The 21,294-nt window shown below is 35.0% G+C and overlaps 1 protein-coding gene across 1 annotated transcript; it reads right to left on the bottom strand.

The window, feature by feature from the left end:
- Positions 1-3,483: 3,483 nt before the first annotated feature.
- On the bottom strand, positions 3,484-6,104 carry LOC121766538. Its single transcript, XM_042162796.1, has 4 exons — positions 5,664-6,104; positions 5,086-5,409; positions 4,252-4,431; positions 3,484-4,154 (listed from the first exon to the last, which is right to left on the bottom strand). The coding sequence occupies exons 2-4, from the start codon at positions 5,317-5,319 to the stop codon at positions 3,630-3,632; spliced, it is 939 nt and encodes a 312-aa protein (XP_042018730.1). The 5' UTR covers positions 5,320-5,409; positions 5,664-6,104; the 3' UTR covers positions 3,484-3,629.
- Positions 6,105-21,294: the final 15,190 nt, after the last annotated feature.

Below are 21,294 nucleotides of genomic sequence, written 5' to 3' on the forward strand. Positions count from 1 at the left end.
TTGTATTAGTACACACATTTTATTATATTTTTCAACTCGCTTTATACTATTACATTTTTTAAAAGTAATAGGTGATAAATTATTAGGATGGATAAAGTAATTAATTATACAATTTTCTTGAACAGTGTGACACGCTTTCATTCAGAGCATCCACAATGGCGGCGAGCGGACCGGCTAGTCGATTCCCGGCGCTGGCCGGTCCGCTCGCCGAACCATTGCAGCCGGCGAGCGGATAATCGGCCAGAAAAACGGCGAGCGCACGCCTATTTGCGGGCGCTAGCCGATGCGCTCGCCGATCGGCTGGCCGCCATTGTAGGCTCCCGATCAGCGAGTGATCGGCCCGCCGATTTTTTATTTTTTATATTTTTTATTTAGTTTTGGCGGGTTTTAAATATTGCAATTTGGTCCTTCAATTATCGGAAATTACATTTCCGGATGAAGATTTCTGTATAGCAACTTTAATGGAAATAAAAAATTTCCAAGCTGACCAAAGGCTGCCGCCCCTTGGACCCCGCTCTCGGGGGCGCTGCCCCCGAAGCCCAGTTCAATCATAACGAATTCAAACCAGTGTGCACTCCGCACTTTCAACTTATTTGATGTCTCATTATGATCATATTGATCAATCAAGTTAATCCAATTACACTAAAATATCCAACACCGGATAGCGGCGACGACGACGAGGAGTGAGGCGGAGGCGGGGGGCTCGTGTGTGGAAGATGAGTTTTTTTTTAATTAATGTAATTTTTTTAATTAATGTACTTTTTAAAATTTTAATATTATTATTGATTTTCCCCTATCTGTGTCGTACATTTAATTTCGTATTTTGTGTGATTGTTAATTATTTGTTTTTATAATTTTGTTAATTGTGGCTAGGCTATGGCTAGGCTATTGCTTGTCCAGTTGCTTGTCCTAATGATGTGGCAGAATGAGTTTTTAGTGCTGCTGATGTGGCAGGAGGAGTTTGTGGCTAGACTATGGCTGGACTATGACTTCTATTGTGGATGCTCTTCCGTGGATGTTTTAGGTCTGAAATGAATTTACTTAACCAAATCGAGTCAGTTTATTTTCTTGTTTTAAAACTTGTCTTACAATTGTGGGTTTTTTTCCTTTTTATTTTATTTTTATCATTATAGGTCATTCTTGTACACCATCTATTAATGTTAATTATATGTATAGTTGTTTCATCCTAGGGTATGCAAATCAGCTCATCCGAAATCAGCAAATTGACCCGAATAACCCTTTATTAAAGATTGAAAATTTATATCTCGATAATATTTCAACGGACGAGTCCATGCCCGATTAGCTCAAGCATGATTGACCCATACCACATATAGAAAAATATAACCTGGTATTAAATAGGTCAATCTCACCAAAGTTCATATTTATAACAAATTCGATTTTTTTTTATCTCCAAAAAAAGATTGATTTTGTGTGTCAGAACTAGCAACTCAATAATTTATTTTCATAGGCTACATAAATAATCTCTCTCAAATATTACAAATGGGAGTCCAAACCACCCAATCCATCTGTTTTTTAAAAACCCAGTCCATCTCTGTTTTGGACGAAATATGCCGCATATAAAATCATTTTTATTTATACAAACCAACGGATTCTATGAGAACTTTCACATACTCTAATTTTTTTTTGTGAAATGGAAACACTAAGATATGTTATGCAATTAATTAGAGATAAAATGCTGAAAGAATCAACCTATGACAAGACTCAAATCAACTAATTAGGATTTAGGAGTATTTTTCCGTATGATAAATAAATAAACTGCATTCTTATCAACAACAGTTTGAAAAGGACAAACTCACAATATCACAATAACATAATATTCTCAATCTTGAAATGAATACAATTATACAATACAATACAATAATCTCCTCTTCCTCGTTGAGAGAATTCGGGAGACAATATGCACCATCAAGGTTTCCTTCATCATCGGTTATGACATGCCTAAGTTGAGAAACCTTCCAGACCTCCAAAACATAATCATCACTGATATTAAATAAACATATTGATTGTAAATTCCAATGAAAACACACTGAAGAAGGAATTCTGGGTAACAAATGCATATCAACATTGAGAACAAGAAGACGCAAGTTAACCGGTCCACGAAAAATCTCCTCATAACTGTCTTCTTGCTCAAACATAAGTACCCTTGACAATCTAAATTTACAAGCCAAACTCCTTGGACATGGCCTTAAAAAGACCGGAGAAGGGAAGCAGAATCCAAGAATTTGAGTTGGATATTCATCTTCGTTTGACTTGCCTACCATACGATACGACGTTGACAATTTATGGCTTGTGGAAAGCTCCCCTTTTCCAACAAACTTAAAATTTTCAATTTTCGACCTTCTCTCACACATACATCCATCCCTCAACAGGTCATGCATTTTCAATGATTTTAGTTTCCTAGAACGCTTGCGTTTTTCAACTATAACCATATTTCTATCAACAAGTTCTTCCCTTCCATATACTCTTCCAAACTTTTCCCATTAATTGGTTTTACTAATCCCTCTGTGACCAATAATAAGACGATCTGAATCTCTTCATCTTCCTCAAGGAATCCCATATAGAGAAAACATGGTTTTAAATAAGCTGGAAAATTATTATAACTCGTGTATAATACTTGCAAGCAATTCTCGCTATCATCCAAGTTCATAATTGAACTTATATTTTATTAGCCCTCCAAAAATGATAATGTAAATTAGTTGTGAAATAATTAATTTGTATTTGTTGTACATCAATTTTTGACCGAGCACGAACTTGATCTACAATATAGGAGTCGGTCACATCTTCAGCATCGTAGCTGCTTCAGCAATGCGGCGCTCCCATACATATTTTGCAGGGAAGTCAACTGTTTTTGGTGAATGAAAATAGGATGGTGTAGATGTATTTGAAGTTCATTTATAATATGCATGACACAAACTAGAGCTCCATAAGCAGCCATTTTACTCGATGTCAATTAACCGTGGTTTATAATAGATTACTTGCATACCAAGGTGAATAAGACTATTATGTTGGCAATGGAAAGTAACAAAAACTAATCAAGTGTGTATTTTTAAACACGAGGCAACAAAGTTGACTAATTAGATCTTGGGATAAAAAAAGGTTTATTTAATATTGTACAAAGATTAAATTATTGTTACATACATATTTTGTTTTATACTTTATTCGTATTTGTCATTTTGAGTTATCCATAAAAAAATAATCTCAATTAAAAATTTCATTTTAATGTTATATTCACTTTTTCTCTCTCTTCCCAACACTTTTTCTCTCATCTCTTACTTTCCCTACATTTTATCATTCTCTTACTTTACCAATTTCTGCCGCAAATGAGAATAGTAAATACTATTTTTTTGGACAAAGAAAGTATTATTTTTTTATGCTATGTAAATATTGGCTACCTTTTTTAAATTTGGACAGAGATAAAAGTAAATAAATAATCCGCGCATAGCACGCTAGTTAGAATAAAACTACGACAATTTAAATCACCTCTATATAGCAAACCATATTAGTACAAACCTCAAACCATGCGACAAACAAGACAAGAACCGAAAATATCGAAGACTGACACTCTGCGATAACTTCCAAAACCAAAGACTATAACCCGAGGCCGCTACTCAAGAGCTCGTTGTAGAAAACTCAGCCACCGGAGCCAAGAAACGAGCCACCACTGGAAACATGGGATCAGCTAAAGTTCCAAGTATAAACCAGTTGATGCTCAAGAGGGCGAGGGACTCGGATGCTGGTCTATGCTCGACCCGTGCACATAACTGGAGAACACTACGCAACGACATGGTGACAACTACAAAAAGAGCAATTACTAGAGGCGTGCACGGAGCTTTGGCTTTCCAGACGATTAAACCAACCACGAGGGATAGCAATACGCTAAATAGGCTTCTAGATAGCGCCACCTTCCTCTCTTGTGCTAGAACACCGTACTCCTTTGAGATTATCCTCGCAAACATCCTCATCTCATCCTTGGAAACATCTTCAATCACTTCTCTGTCATAATCAAGTCTATAAGGTGATTTACCGATGTTATGAGTGATAGTGAGATGGCGGCCGTCTTGACCCACGTAGCTTGAGAGAATTTTCCCTTGAATCTCCTTCAATCGTTGTGCTTCGTCCTTCAGATTCTGGACCTGCAGGTTGGGGTGGGGAATGAATGCAAGAGATGTCGACATAGATGAACGAAACATGACATGACATTAAGGAGTCGAGGATTGATTCTTTAGTTACCTCCCCTTCTAGTAGCTTAATCTTAAGGATGGCTTCGTCGTGCTCTTTCTCGAGTTCTATAACCAACATCTCCATTGTTGAACGTTCTTCTATGGCCTCGTGGAGTTGCTCTTCTAGCTCCTTAGAATCGAAAAGAACATCTTCCATTTCATTTCTCAGCCGATGGAGTTGCATCTCTAGCTGCATATCAACTGTTCTATAATTAGTAAAACTGCAAGACTGATATTTTTTTCTCTCTTTCATTCCTTTCTTACTTTCCACATCAACCGTGAGGGCAAAAATCATCTATGGAGAATTGAAGAAGCAAAACGTAATACTAATACCCCAACTCTGTCATTAACAAAGACTAAGCACGCGACTTTGATATCATCTCTAGAAACGAATATAGATGCAACAAACTTAAAAGAGCATTACCGCAACATTCTCATTGAGCAAGGACTACGCTTAGTTAGCTACATGTACGCTCTCATATAACACAGGCTACACTCAGTTATCAATGTGCACACGAGTTTGATGGAGCAATGAAGTAAGCACAAGACACCTTGCTAGAAACAGCGAAATAAACGAATTTGGTTCTTCTAATCCAAAATCTACCACCAAAACTAGCTTACATGTAACCTAATATCTGAATACAAGTAAGCCTAGAGGTACAACGAGCTCACAAAATCATTCACACAGAATCGAAGAAGCACAATGTAGCTCAAACAATCTCCAATAGCAAATTGCACGCGATTAAGATGAAGCAATGCACTAACCTCAAGATAATTACAAAACTACACAATGCAAGTAGATATCAAGATCCACTCAAGGAGCACAAAGTTGAAGCAAAATTACCATTCTCTCCCTATACAACGCACGGAATGCTCGTACAGGGAGCGACAGAACCGCCATACCCCAGATTGCAAGCCTCCAGAGGATAACAAAATGCAGGCAGAGAGCATATCTCAACACCTCCAACCACGTCAACACAACAATGCAGAGGCCTCGCGCCCCGACTTGGCAAGACAGTTTTGCAAATAAGAGAGGCCTTAGTGCCAATCCCACTACTGAAGACACCAACAGAGCCATAGATCAATTCCACAACGTTGCAACCGTTTCGATTTCACAGCACACCAAAACCATCTCAACATAGACAAAGTTCAATAATGTAAACAACCCCTGCAATAAGACAACATATATAAGCCTAATCTTAGACATATATTCAACTAATCGTGTAGATAAAGAGGCAATACAAGAAATGAAGACATTAATTGAACTAATTGTTCGCATAAACAATCAAACAACTCAATCTAGATTGATAAATAACCTATCACACAACTCAAAACTCTGTATCTAGACAGTAATCAAATGGTTTATTAATTGGTAGAAATATCAAATTAATGCAAGTGATATCACAAAAAAGCCAACAAAACCTCAAGTTGAGACCAAATAGTGAATTCTGTGGCAACGGAATTGATGAATCTCGAGAAGACAAAAGGCAGAGCGGCTGGTGGTGGTGAGCTATTGGGGAATCAGGGATTTCAAGACTACAGCTTTAAACAGAAAAAGAAAATAGTAAAAAAAGCGAAAACATAGTATGAGAGGAAGAGAGAGAGACGTGGCGAGACGGTGAGTAGCAGGAAAGTGACACGTCTGTGATTGGAAAAGGGTAAGAGTAGTTAGCAGTAAGCTGAATTGAGATTAGGATGAGCCAACGTGTAGAGTTGATGATTGATCGACACAAATTACGAGGGTTGAAAATTGTTAAATTGTGGGTACAAAATTAAAGAGCGCCGCCCCGTATCTCCGCCGCCAAAGCGGACAGCTGCGGTGGTCAAACTGAATCCCCCCCATTTCCCAATGCCATTTGCTGATTGCCATGCGGCAAGTGGCGTAGGGTTTTCCCGCTTTTGTTGCAGCAAAAAAGGCCGTCACTTGACAGCCCCACCTCCAACTCGACATCATGTGAGAAGGTTCAATCAGGGTATGCAATAGCCCGTTAAGATAAAGGTCTTAACCCACTGGCCGCCAGAAGTCCATCCCTTAATCCACTGGCTGTCAGAAGTCCATCTCCCAAGGCCTCACACTTGTACTTGAGAGATGGAACACGACAGCAGTGGAATTCGAATCCAGGCTCATTGCAGCAAGATATGCCCCTCCGTTGCCAACTGTCCTGTCCTTGTAGGGTTTAGGGTTTAGGCTCTGCCACATGAATACAATACAACGATTTCTACCTTTTAAGGTTTAGGATTTAGGCTCTGCCCCATTAATACAATACAACGATTTCTAATAGGCCATATTTAATTTCTTTTTTTTTATTTCATAAAAATAATTTATATCCATTTATCGTAAATTTGTATACTTTTTAATTTATTTTTCATAATTATTAGGATTTGTTTTATTTACTAAATAACTTTTTGTATAATTAAGAAACAAGAAATAAAAGATTTATTCTCATTCTTGTGACTTCAACTAGAGCTTTGTCTTGTTTTCATTTTTGCGTGAAATATGATTATAGTTTTGGTCTCTTTCTTGCTCTAAACTTAGTCACTTTTGCTATTTTTCTCTCAAGTGGAAAATTACGAGGTAAATTAACTTCCAAAATGAGTTAAAATTGCATCAAATCCAAAGGAAAATTACTAGTAGTACATTTTTATTCACATCTACAAAATTTTATTAATAATGATGCCATATGGTGTCGGGCACAAAAAAAAATAGTAGGGCTCCACTGCTTTATATTTTTCTTACGGCAAAAATATATACAGTATATTAAAAAATTATTTCACACCATTAGTGTAGTTGTTTGCAACCATTCTTTTTCATTTTCCAAAGTAATTGCAGCCCCTCCCGATCTTCAACTTCCAGCATTTCGATCTCCAGACTCCAGGAGATCAATAACTTGATTTGGACTTAAGATAAATTCCAATAAAATTTAATAAATTAAAGGAAATAAAAATATTTTGATAAACCCCCCACTGTAACTGTGTCCGTCGGCGGCCATACCAATATATTGTTATTAATTCATTGCACTAGTTCGAAATGGATTGGTGCATGTTAATTGGACTAAATTTATTCAGATGAAAAGAACTAGCTTAGTACTAATTCGATTCAGAAATATATTTTGATCCAATATGTTCCATCTATTAAACATCAGACTCCTAATCTAGTCAATCTTAATAAGTTTATGCTCCTTCCCTCCCATAAAAATATGAGCAATTGATATGACACGAAAATTAAGACAAAATTAGTAACATAAAAGAGGAGAGAAGAAGGGTAGTTAGAGCATCCGCATCGGTGCTCAGCACGAAGAGCAGGCGCCGTGCCGACGGTGCGGCGAGTACCCTGCTCGCCGTTGTGCTCTTGCCGACGGCACGACCCTGCTCTTAGCATCGAGCACCGCCGTGCCGAAGAGCAGCGCGACGTGGCGTGTTATGATTGGCCAACGGCAAAGCTGTTGGCTATTTTCCTTTTTTATATAAAAAAATCGAATAATATAAAAAATTGATTTAAATAAAAAAAAATATTTTTCCACTTCCCAATACAGTATATCCATTTTTTCTCCACTTTTAATTTATTTTTCATTATTTTTACCCCAATAATCACATTTTCATTTATAAATACTCTCATTTCAACACAAAAATTTTTACACCAAACTACACCAAACAATTCTCTCTAAAAAATTCTCACTCTTTCACTTTTGCAAAAATGTCCGGCTCCGGCGATCACCCCTCCGACACCCGCGGATGGAACCACGAATGCTTCGGCTCATCGTCATTCCCTTCGCCGGATACGAATTTCTCACCCCCTCCTCTAACCCAAGGTTCACAAATTCCGGGTGGCTACCGGCCTTACCAGGTGGACGAGCAAGATGCCCCCGAGGGGCAATACGGGTGGGCCCCCGAATAAGGCTCGGGAGGAAGAGCCTCGACGCCACCGTTGTCCCAAATTCCGGAGGGTGATTCGCGACGCTCCTTCTACTCGTAGTGTCCGTGTTCATACTCGTGGCAGTACCGGTGACCCCAACGTCCGCACCCCGTACACTCCGGCCGAGATGGAGATGTTATTCGATGCCTATTTGAGAATCTCCGAAGATGCGGAAACAGGCACGAACCAAACCGAGGACAGGTTTGGTTCCGCGTCGCTCGTCGGTACAATGCCAACCGACCGGCTGGAACCATCGAGCGCAATGAGAGTATGGTGCGCAATGTCATCAGAAGAGCCAACGAAGAAATCCAAAAGTTCCAGGGGTATTACCTCCAGGAACAACAGTCGGCAGGGAGCGACACGAGCGAGGTTGACATCACCACGGCCGCCATGTCGACCTACCAATCAATGCATTACAAACCATTCAAGCATCTCAACGCTTGGTAAGAGGTGCGTTATCATTCGAAGTATAAGTGAGGCGTTCGATCCTCCTCCAGCTCCTCCGGGAAACGGTCGAGGACGATGACCCTAACCGACGCCGGCGAGGACAAGGTGGCAAGCTAGCTTGCCGGAGCTCACTTGGATAGCCCCGACGCCGGCCCAAGCAGTTCCCAACGCCGGCCGCAAGGAAGGAAACAGGCGACGGCCAACCGTCGTCGTCCCGTGACCCCAGCCGCACCGCCTGCTCCCGCTCCCTTTGTGGCGCCTCCACCCCCCACCACCACGTTGTGGGCCCTTTTGGCTCAAGCCAATATGGTCGATACGTCTCGGATGAGACCCGGTCAACTTGATTCACATATTGTAATGATACGAGCTCTCCGACAACAATTAGGGATACCGTCATCGAACTAGTCTTCTTTTAAATTTCCATGGATGTATTTTTTAGGATTTAATTATGTAATTTTTAATTTGTAGAATTTTAATTATGTAATTTTTAATTTTTAGGATTTTAATTATGTAATTTCTATTTTTTAGGATTTAATTATGTAATTTTTTTTTGTAATTTGTAATAGTAGTTCGGGTACATTTTAATATTGTGGAAATGTTTTTAGTCATTGAAGTATTTAAATTGAATAATAGAAATGTGGGATCATTGAGCATGCTCTTGCGGAAGAGCATGGATGTGGGTGTTGTGCTCTTGCGGAAGAGCAGAGAGTAAAAAATGAATAAAAGTGGATCCGGGCCCACATTCATGCTCTTGCCTAAGAGCATGGACGTGGATGCTCTTAAAGTAGTGTTAGTGGATAGTGGGACCCATATTATTAGTAGTAGTGTTTAATGGTGGTATAAGTTGTGAATAAGTTGATGTATCGGGATAATAAATTGAGATAAATTTCCAAAAATTGAATGTACATATTTTTGTGGATTAACAAAAATGGAAAGTCCACATATTTTTATTGGACGGATGGAGTATAATACATACATATGTGGGGGTGCAAACTATATCTCACATCAGAGAATAAGTAGAGTTCCAAGCAATATATAGGTGCAACCCCACTCCATTAGCATGAGGGCTTCGTTCAAACAAGCAATATCATACTAATGTGGAGTTTGAGTCTGCATCGCAAAATCCTAACAATAAAAAAAATACTACTCCATTCGTCCCTTAAATTTTTTCACACTTTGATCTTTTTATAAGAAATGTAATGAAAAGTGAGTTGAAAAAGTTAGTGGAGAGTTGGTCCTACTTTTATATATTAGTTTTATAATAAAATGTAAGTTACAATGAGTTAGTGGAAGTCCACTACCAAAAATGGTGAAAAGTGAAATGTGACAAATTTTGTGGGAGGACGAAAATGAAAAAATGTGACAAAATTTAAGTAACGGAAGAAGTAATAAAAGACGTGTTACCCTAATCTCCTATACCAAAAGTCTCGAGTTCAAGTGACTATTTATTAGGCTTTTTAATACGACGAACTTGAGGCACACCTCTTATTTTCGTAAGGATATGCCTTACTCTATTCATAAGGGCATATAAGGTCGTAGCTTTTCCCAGTGGCAGATTCATCAAGGAACAAGGGGTACAGTGTACTCCCTAAATGAAATATTAGCATAATATCAGTATTAGATTAGTAGTTATGAAAGTTGCTTTCCTTGCCTAGCAGTAGATTCTCCTTTTACCAATTCGGTCGCCCAAGTTCAATTCCCACCGAGTTTCGATTTTTAGTCCCTTTTCTTGTTATTTTAGTTTCTTCATTTTATTCGGTATTTTTCTCTTTCAGTTTTAAGTCCTTTTATGTATTTTAGCAATCGAATAAAAGATTATGCATTTATTTTATTTCTTTTCAAATTAGTTAATTCTCTTGAAAAGTATTTCAATTATTTTTAATGAATTTCATTTTCTCTCCTTATGCGTCTTATTTTGTACATATATTTCTATTTTAAATTCATTTTATGCATTTTATATTTAAAACAATTTCGTATCTTATAAAGCATTATGCATTTAGTTATTTTCTAATAATTTTTTGTATTAACTTTTTGTTTTAATTTATTCTATTGTATTTTATTTTTTCATTTTCTTTTTTTTTAAATAATTGAAACATTGCTCAAATAGCCAAATGATGATTTATTGGTAAAATAAACCAAAAAAAAAAGAAAATTTTTTAAAAGATAACACACTCTATAAATGCTAAAACAATTTATCTATAGTATATAAATCTAAGAACTTTTATTTTGAATGTCATTTAAGTATTAGTAACACTAAATTAAAAATAATTCACATCTATATACAGAAAATAATCTTAATTGAAAATAAAGATAAAAATTTTGATTGAGAGAACAAAGTAAAATAAAAATAAAAAGAATCAGAATTTGAAGCTTTAAATCGCTATAACTATTTATCCTATCCCAAACCGAAATTCCTAGATACGCCGCTTGCTTTTCCTATATTAAAAAGATTTTTAAAACCTAAATATGCATGAGTACTACTCTCCAAATAAGTGGAAGTTGACTTATCAAACTCCTTGGATGAAGTGAGATAGTGCAGTCAACAGGGAGATCATTAACCAATTGCCCAGAGTTTTTCCTAGTCATTCACAACTATGATACATCTTTTGACTAACTATGACAAAAGGTTAATGCTACCAATATGAAATAAATAAACAATATCTATTACTTTAAATATAATCATATGTGATCCCCACAATGCTTAAGTGCAATGCCTTGGTTCACTTGATTACATGGGTATTTTGGTGGGTGTGGTTTTGATCTATTTAATAAAATCTAAAAAGTAAAACAGAGACAAATTAACTACACTTAATAATGTAAACAGGTACAGAATATAAGTGATCCATAGTATTATACCTTTCGTCCTTAAAATTAGTCCTTTTTTTTGTCATATTGCTCCATCTATAACCAATTTTATAGTATTTGGAACATTTTACTAACCACTATTTTCTTTCTCATACTTGACCAATTTTATACTATTAAACTCTTGTCCTTTTCAAAGTCTCTAAGAATATAATGTACTAGTAGATAATAACATATGTTAGGGCCAATGAGAAGTGCCTTAATGTTACATAATAATTGTGAGATTGGAATATCTTAAGTTAAATACCTCGTATGATCAAGCCCCTGCAAGTGGCACGATTATGAAAATATAATCTAAACTTTTAGGGGTCACCTCACGTAATAAAAAAACATTAAAGAGATAAGTGTTAAGTGTGTTATTGATTAGGTAATCTATCACAGAAATCTACTCCATCTGAAAATATATGTGCCATTGTGACTTGACTCGAGTTTTACGCAATTACCACGATGTCTCGATCTTAGGCATCGCTCGAGTAAATTGCCGACTGGTGCAACAAGAGAGATATTTGAATTCTAAAAAATTGTCATCATATGTTGCAGTTTAGATTTTATTTGTCTTCGTATGTTTGTTTCTTTGTGGTTTTAGATTGTGTCCATTTCTTAACTATTGTTATTTGGAGAGTGTTGTTATCGAATCCTTGACAATGAACTCTTCTACACCAGCATATATTCCTCTAAAATATATTATAGGTTTTAGTTTTTGTGGAATATTCCTCTACATAGTGAATACACAAAAAGTGGTTCCCCTTAAAAAATGTTTAAGAGAATACATACATATATATATATATATATATAATCACAGAAAGAGTACATAAAATATGGGTAGTATATAAAATAGCCGTTAAACATATGTATGGTTCCCAACTAGATAACTTAATTTAAACTATAACACTGCGTCGAACGAGAGTGGTGCTCACATAAGATATGTGGCATATCATTCCTCACTTAAACTATACTCTATAAAATAAGTAAATAGAAATCAAAACAAGAAATAAAAAAAATGAAAACGAAACAAAATTGAAGTATATGATCATAGTCGAACTGAGGAAAAACACTATTCCCACAAAACATGTACGCATATCATCTAGTGTTCGCGGATTGATGTATTTATTGTCCCCAAATAAATTGAATTTGTGCTAATGTTTAGAAACACCTTAATAAATACATTAGATACCAACGAACTTAACAAAAGTAGTCTTGAGTTATCTTCACTCAGTATTTTCACATTACATTTTGCCTCTTAAGTACAATAAGATCAGCATAACCAATTATAAACATCTCAAATATCTTCACTCAGCATTTTAACATTATCTTTTACCCCATATATTAAGATCATCATAACCAATTAACATCACAAATATCTTCACGCAGCATTTTCACATTAGTACTCCTTAAATTAGGTTCAACATAAACCAATCAACATCACGAACAATTAATTTTATAATTTAAACATAGGATTGATTTCTTTAGAACCACTCCCAACATATAATATATCATATCATCAGAAGAAATCATGCTTAGTTCTCCATCCAAAACATGACACGTGGAGCCGCACACATTTGTGTATTCTTAATTACTAGTACTAGTGTGGAATAGGAAAGTAGCATCAACATAGAGTAATATTCAATTTCTTTTATTAAAATATAGATATCTTAATACAATATATTAACTCAAGCACTATACAACTCAACATAAAACACCACTCACTATATGTATGTGTAATTTATAAGTCATGCAATAATATAATACTCCATTTAATAACAAGTAACATAATACACTGTTTAATTTCTATAGAAAATATATTTCACGAACTAGGAAAAAAGAAGAAGTAAGTATTCCAATCTTCTCTCTCTCAACAACCAATACCTTTGTGTAGATTAGAAGTGGCCCTAAGATGTCTAGCAAAAGTCAATAGAGAATAAAGACAAATCCTTCCATAATCATTGGGAAAATTACACAACTAATTACAAAATCCAATTTCTCTACAGAAACTAAAGAAAATTGTTGCATGCATGCAAACTCATCTACATCTATAATTCATTGCCATTTGTTTTTTACCATAATAATCTCGAGTAGAGGGAAATCTAGGACCATCATAGTTTATTTTTCATTGATCCACAATCAAACCATTAATCTTAATTAGAACTCACCACACATCACCAATAAAACAAAAAAACATTGTGTGTTTTTGGAATATTAAGGTTTTTCTTGTCATGGTACCTTGCCTTCTAGCCTCTGGGAGGTACATCATGCCCCATTCCGGGGCTATTTCCGGGTGAAGTGGGTCTATACGCATCCGTTTGTATCTTCTTATACCTATTGATGATTCGGCCCTCGATCATTTTTGGGTTCGCCTTGACTAAATTTCTTCGAGGATTTGACTTGACCGAGACTCGTGCAACTACTTGAGACTTTGACTTGACTGAAACCGGTCGATGCTTTGACTTGACTAAGACCTGAGCAGGGGGCGGATTGCCTGACTTGATTAGGGCTTGCACTGGAGCCGGTGGGAGGATTTTACGTGGATGGTGTGCTGACACGTGACAGAAATGGTGATCCAAAAGCAAAACAAACAGGTAAACAACAACAACAATAATATTTTTTGTATGTATAGCCATGAAAATAGATCTAAATTAGGGTTTTTTGGGTAGTGACACTAACAAGAAATAATAGGTAGAGAGAGGAAGTGATTTGAGGGTGTGACATTAGAGGGGAAGAGGTATATATCGAAAATGATGAAGGGAACATGATGATCATAACCAACAATGCAAAGGTAAGTGTAAGATCGATTCACATGTGCCATTTTTGGAAATATTAATGTAATTAAAGTAATGAACATGCGAATATTTCCAATCATGGCAAGGATAACATTTTCACGACTATAAAAGGGATTTTCCCACGACCACCCATTTCTTGCATACTAAAATATTAACATTAAATACTTTAGGGTTTTGCTAAGAACATTATGATTAGACACCACGCATGAGCAATGTGCTTTAACATTTAATTAATTTTTATGGTTGAAACCTTTCTTGTCTGGTTGCTTGACAAGGACATTTCTCAGCTTTAAACATTTTCAAACACGATTGGTTTAATGCAATTTGAGAAAATTAAAGATCATTTTTTGAGGAAATTATGCTCCTTCCACTAAGCAATTTCTGAGGGTTTATCTATGTCATCTTAATTACTAATGTTGATGGTTTTTAATTAATTAAATCTATTACGTTTGTCAATTCCTTGCGCAATCTTAACTTATATATATTCGTGAAAAACTTTTTTTGGTGTGTTTCTTGATATTTTGTTGACAAGTCTATCCATTACCCTTCTTTCTCACCTTTCAAATGGTAAATTGAAAGGTGTAAAGTTGAATGGTACGAGGTGATAATTAATTGGAAGATAATTTCATTGCTTGATAAATGATACTATATACTATAGTAATTTCGACGCTCATGATGCATTGATACTAATCAATTTATCTATGTTATTCTTCGGTGAATCACTTTGCGGCCGTGTCCCATCTTCTTTTTTATTTATAACATTTATTTTAAGTAATAAAAATAAATAAATTAAAAGTTAATGGCACGGTCGCACTATGCAACCAGATACACCAAGTTATTGACCTTTTAGATGGAGTAATATTTTGTACCAAACTTACACCAAATTATTTCTGTTTTTTTTTTAAATTATATCCACGGCCATATCAAAGAACCAGCAATGATCCAAATTTATTACAAACTGAAAACACGATCTTGTAGGATTTTCATCATATTAAATGTATATATTGTAGTAATAGCGACTAGTAAAGATTCTTGGGAGAGTTTAATTTAGATAAAAAAATTTTGAATCGGACTAAAGCGGCGTATTCTACAGGTTGATTTGATTCACGGGTTAAAAAGTACTAGCAATAAAATATGAATAACGGTATATGTTTAATTTTTAGAGAGAGAGAGAGAGAGAGAGAGAGAGAGAGAGAGAGAGAGAGAGAGAGAGGGTATACAAATATATTCGTTACCTTTGGGCTTTGAAGCACTTTTGTTTAGTCGATGAGACAATATATTAAAGGTTCTACATAGGAACTGAGTCAAAATCGAGACACTTTTCGTTCAAGGAAATAATATACTTACATGAATCCTACAAAACCTAGTTTTATTTAGGTTTGTGCAAACAACGTTAAATCGTTATAAATATTCCCTTTCTGCGGCTGATGTAAAAGAAAACCACGGGCGGATTTCTGTGGTGGGAAGTGGAGCCTTTGAGCCCCCAACAATTTTGATTATTTTTTAAGAGTAGTTTTAGATAAAATTATAACTTAAAATATTAATAAGAGTAGTTTTGGTGGGAGTACTATTTTTTAATTAGTTAAATTCGTGACTTGTGAATTTGTTTCTTGTCGTTGTTTTAATATGAATAACTCATATTTAAATCTTTGTTATTCTTCATTCTTACTACTATAAAATTACCATCAAGAAATTATAATACACTTATTATTTTTTAAGATTTATTCGATATTTGTAAATTAAATTAAATTTTGATTTTGATTTTTAAAAAATTATTAAATAGATTATGAAAGACTATTTATTAAGGTCATAACGTAAAAGGATATAGCTCCATTTATAAATTAGTGCACCATGTGCAATTCATCCCCACAATACAATAACGGGATCTTGATCTCATCAAAGATTGCATTTCATATTTTATTCATGAATAGGCTAATGTCTTTCTCACTTTCTCTAATTTTTTGTTACTTCCTTTAAGAAAATAAATTATTAAGACAAACAGAAACCCCACTAGACTTGTAGGGTGATTACTAAAATGTAGTATTGTTTAATATACCACCAAATTAATATCTAAAACTGATATTTCCTTAACCTTCGCTTTAAACGAGGCAAATATTCTTGATGTTGATTTTGGAAAAAAAAACTTTTAAATAGCGTTCTATTCTGTAAGAGCATTCATTTGATGTATTTTCATGGGAATGTCAATCAGGTTAGGAACTCTTTCTGGTCAAAATATTTACAATAAAGTGTAACTATGAATTTCAATCAAAAAGCAACAATTAAATAAAATCTAATTTAAAAACTACAATTTAAAATGAAGAAATTATTTTTTCTCTATCTCTTCGATCATTTTATATAAAAATGGATATAAAATGTGTATATTTAAAGATAAATTGGATATTAAAATAAATCAAAATTACTTTAGAAAAAAATATTTTTTGAGCGGCGGACCCAGCTACTGCACACATGGTGTATGGTCAAGATGGTCCGGCAGGCGGCTGCATGAGAAACGGGTGTGCAATGCAGCCGCACCTGGAACAACTGTATTGTGAGTGTTCTAAAACTTATCCATTGTGGATTATTTCATACATAAAAAATTAAATTTAAAAAATTTTCTGTTCTGCATGTCCAATGAACCAAAGGCGTGCTTCATTGCTTGGATGAACACTTCACTACTCAAGTTTGACAAAAAAAGCTTTGGAGTTTTATGTTGTGAGTCATTAGTTGGTCAATTTGGGATATGCAGTAATAGGTCATTTTCCAAGGATTAGAACTGAATTGGGAGCTAGAGAAAAAAAGATTTATATGGCGTCTTAGATCATGGATTAAAAGTTGGTGGCCGAATAATAGTATCCCAACGGAGTCCTCCACCGATGACTTGAGCGACCTTAGAAGTTGGACCGGAAAGTAAGGTGTTTGTTTGCTTGTATTTGTTTGATGTGTTGCGCCAATCTATTCTTTTGGATTTTTGTGTCTGCTTGGTTGTTTCTTTCTTTGTTTTGTGTTTATGAGCTAGGTGTTAGTTGTAGCTTATTTTATTATTGTTGTTTTTTTTTGTCTTTTGTCATGAAGTTAATGCACCGTGAACGTACACTCACCACTTTGGTAGTTTGAAACTTTTTTATTATCCACTGTATCTCAAGATAGTTGAGTCGTATTTCTTTTTAGATTGTCTGAATATATCATTTTTTCTGGCAAAAACTTTATCCTATCTCTTATTTTATTCCCTCTCTTACATACTTTACCCTGATCACTTTAATTTTTAATATATCAATTTTTTAAATCTTGGGTCCAAAAGAAATGCCCCAACTATCTTAAGATGGATTGAGTATTAGAAAACTAGCTAGACCACTAAGTGTACAAAAAGGTAACGCAACCATGTATTTTTTTTATTGATGCGAGTCCTTTGATGATGCAACTATATTTGTGTGTGGGCAAGTTGGGTAGTAGTACTATGATTTTAGCATGAACACAAAATATAGCTCAACTTGTTTGAATAGTGGAAAACATTGATTTGAGAAAATATAAATAAATAAAAGGTAGCTAATCATGTCATATCACTACACTATGATTTGTCGACGCAACATTGACTGTGTGTGGATTACTCCTGGCTCAAAATGCAGATTTGAACTTTAACATTTGTTATATACATTTGGGCCCATCAAAATGCAGATTTAAACAAAAGATTAGTACAGTATTATTGGGCCCATCAAAATGCAATACAATCAGAATAATAGAGTCCTCAGCATGCCAAGTGTTGTTTGCCAACTTCCCTTGAGGAATTTAACCTTATTGCTTAGAAATATGGATATATCACAAATATAAAAAATGGATATAGTATAAAAATATAATTTAAAAAAAATGATTTAGAAACGATTATTTATATATATTACATGATTTGTGTGTATATGGAAAATTATAATTATAGTTGATTCGAAATATACCAAAACGACGCTTTTTCCAAATTGCAAATAGAAAGTGGCAGAGGTTCAAAAATAAAAATAAAAATAAAAAGTGGGAGCTTTAAAACCGAAGCATTAACATTATCAAAATATTATATAAACTTATCAATATCTATTGGAAGATCATGTCTGATCTTCAAAAAGAACCTAACCGGGCTTCAAGGTAATTTCCCCCTTCACTATTTTTAAATTATGGATTGAACTCTTGTATTTCAACCATATAGTATATTAAAATAGGTTACCATCAATAACTCGATTGGGTTTTATGTATCCCAAATTATGATTAATGAGTTCGAATTATATGATATAAATTGTATAGGATTATATCCTAAAAACAATATATTTAAGAAAAGATTGATTTGGAGATTTAGATTGTGGATGAAAGATCACATTTTCCATTTTTAGTGGAACACTTGATTGATAATTTGAGCGACATTAGAGATTGGTTGGGCAAAATGAGCACACAAAGAGGTAGAGCAGGTTTGATTTCTTGTGTTTCTTTGTTCCTCAGTTGTTGATTAGCTGCTACATGACTTTCTTTGTTGTTGAGGCTGCTTTGCTGCAATCTCTCTCGCATGCCTTGCTCTAGTCTTGGTTTCTGACCTTGTTGTCCACTATTGTCTTTGTTATGTTGTTGTTTATGTATTGTTTTGTGGTGTTTGGTTGTTGTTTTGCTTTTTCTAAACATTCTTTGTTAGTCCATCTCTTTTAAGGGGGGGTTAGAGCATTTTGTCTTGTGCAATAAAAAAAACTCATGAGATTTATTTAGTACGTATGTGTGATATTTTTATTGTTATTTTTTGTTTCGTTTTGTCAACATTATATATTACTAGTATTATGGAACTGTGTGCCCCTAAGTGAAAACACGAGTGGTGACTGGTGAGAGGGTGTGGACTTTCGATAAAACAGACTCATATTCAGGCTCTAACTTTGTTTTGCCGGTCTCTAGAATCATGTTGAAAGAGGACACATCTTTGCAACAAGGCTTAATGGCATGGCAAAACCTTGCTCTACCAAGTGCTCAACTCCAACTTTGGTTTATTAATTAGGGAAGACTCAACACTAAGGGTGTGTTTGGGAACATGAAATTAGAGCTATGGAATTGGAATTGGAATTGGAATTGGAATTGGAGCCTCCAATTCCAATTCCATTGTTTGGTATCACAAAAATGTATAGAATTGAAATTGAATTATAATTCCAAAATTTTCAATTCCATGATTTAGTTATAAAATTAGATAGCTTCACTACCTACTACACACATTTCACATACACTACACACATTTCACACACTTCACACACTACACACATTTCACACACACTACACACACACATTTCACACGTTTCACACACTACACACACTAAACAAATTTCACACGCTACACACATTTCATACAATACACACATTTCACACACTACGCATAATACACACATTTCACACACTACGCACACTACAGAAATTTCACACATTACACACTACACACATTTCACACACTACACACACTACAAAAATTTCACACAATACACACACTACACACATTTCACACACTACACACACTAAACAAATTTCACACACTATACAAATTTAACACATTTCACACACTACACACACATTTCACACACTACACACACTTCAACACTACACAAAATACACACGCTACATGCACTATACACAAAATACACATACTACACACATTACACACAAAATACACACACGACACAAATTTGTGTAGTGTGTGAAATGTGTGAAAGTTGTTTAGTGTGTGTAGTGTGTGAAATTTGTTTAGTGTGTATAGTGTGTGAAATGTGTGAAATTTGTGTAGTGTGTGAAATATGTGTAGTGTGTGAAATTTGTTTAGTGTGTGTAGTGTGTGAGATTTGTGTAGTGTATGAAATGTGTGAAGTGTGTGAAATATATGTAGTGTGTGAAATGTGTGTAGTGCGTGAAATGTGTGAAATTTGTGTAGTGTGTGAAATATGAAATGTGTGAAGTGTGTGAAATGTGTGTAGTGTGTGTGAAGTGTGTTATTATGTGTGGATAGTATGTGTATTTTGTGTGAAGGGTGTGTGAGTGTGTATTTTGTGTATAGTGTGTGCATAGTGTGTGTGCACAAATTATTTAAATTCAATTTCATATCAATTACTACTTCACTTTACCAAACATAGGATTTGGAATTGAATTATAATTCAGTTTCTTCCAATTCAATTCCATAGAATTCCAATTCAATTCTAATTCTAATTCTAATTCTGTTTACCAAACGGAGCCTAAAGAAAGACTTTTTAAATTAGGATTCGCAAGCATTGAAGATAATTGTTGCACTTTATGCAAAGGAAGAAGAAGAAATTATAGAGCATATTTTCTTCAGCTGCAGGATTGCCTCCAATCTTTATTACTTTTGTTGTGAACGATAGAAAATTTGTATTTATCTTCCCAAACAACCGATACCTTGCTTCCTTTCTTGGCTCGGAAACCCATTTAAAAGGTTCGACAAGAAAATATGGGGTTTCCATGTTCTACGTTGTTTTGTTGTCCATTTGGGATATAGACGAAATAGAATTGTTTTTCAAAATTTTGAACGCATGTGGATGGCCGAAAAGAAACGTCTTTTTTTGGTGTTCTGGCATGTGAACTAGAGGATGGTGGCCCGAATTCCCTTATGCGCGGAGTCAATTGCTGGAGAGGTGGAATGAGTTAGAGAGTGGGAGGGTTCAACCATTCGAAAAAATTGAATGGGATGAAGACACGAATTTTTTAAAAAACTAAATGAAAGAAAATCGTGGCGTAGGATACGATGTTGCTCTGGTGATGATGATGGCGGCTGCCCTTTCTTTTGGTGTTTGATAATTAAATAATTTCAAAAATATTAGGAATTCTCTAACACTATACAGTCGCCTAAAATTATCATTTATAGGGCCGTTTGATTTGCAAGAATATTGTATTTTAGAATTAAATTTATAGTTTGTTTGGTTTATTAAATTGAATCTCATAACTAAATTATACATAGGATTAGGACTGGCAAATCGTGCGGATTGATTCGTTATCGGGTCAACCTGATAATGACCCAGCCCAATAAGGCCTAACCTGAACCCGACCT

The sequence above is a fragment of the Salvia splendens genome, chromosome 15, assembly GCF_004379255.2.
Source record: "Salvia splendens isolate huo1 chromosome 15, SspV2, whole genome shotgun sequence".
NCBI lineage: Eukaryota > Viridiplantae > Streptophyta > Magnoliopsida > Lamiales > Lamiaceae > Salvia > Salvia splendens.

Bases quoted from the DNA above. Each gene is read 5' to 3' on its own strand.
- LOC121766538 (XM_042162796.1), bottom strand. From the start codon at position 5,319: ATGGCTCTGTTGGTGTCTTCAGTAGTGGGATTGGCACTAAGGCCTCTC. The intron at 4,432-5,085 runs GTAATTTTGCTT...GTTGATATGCAG, and splicing joins CGTTGTATAGGGAGAGAATG to CTAGAGATGCAACTCCATCG. The intron at 4,155-4,251 runs GTAACTAAAGAA...CCCAACCTGCAG, and splicing joins TTAAGCTACTAGAAGGGGAG to GTCCAGAATCTGAAGGACGA.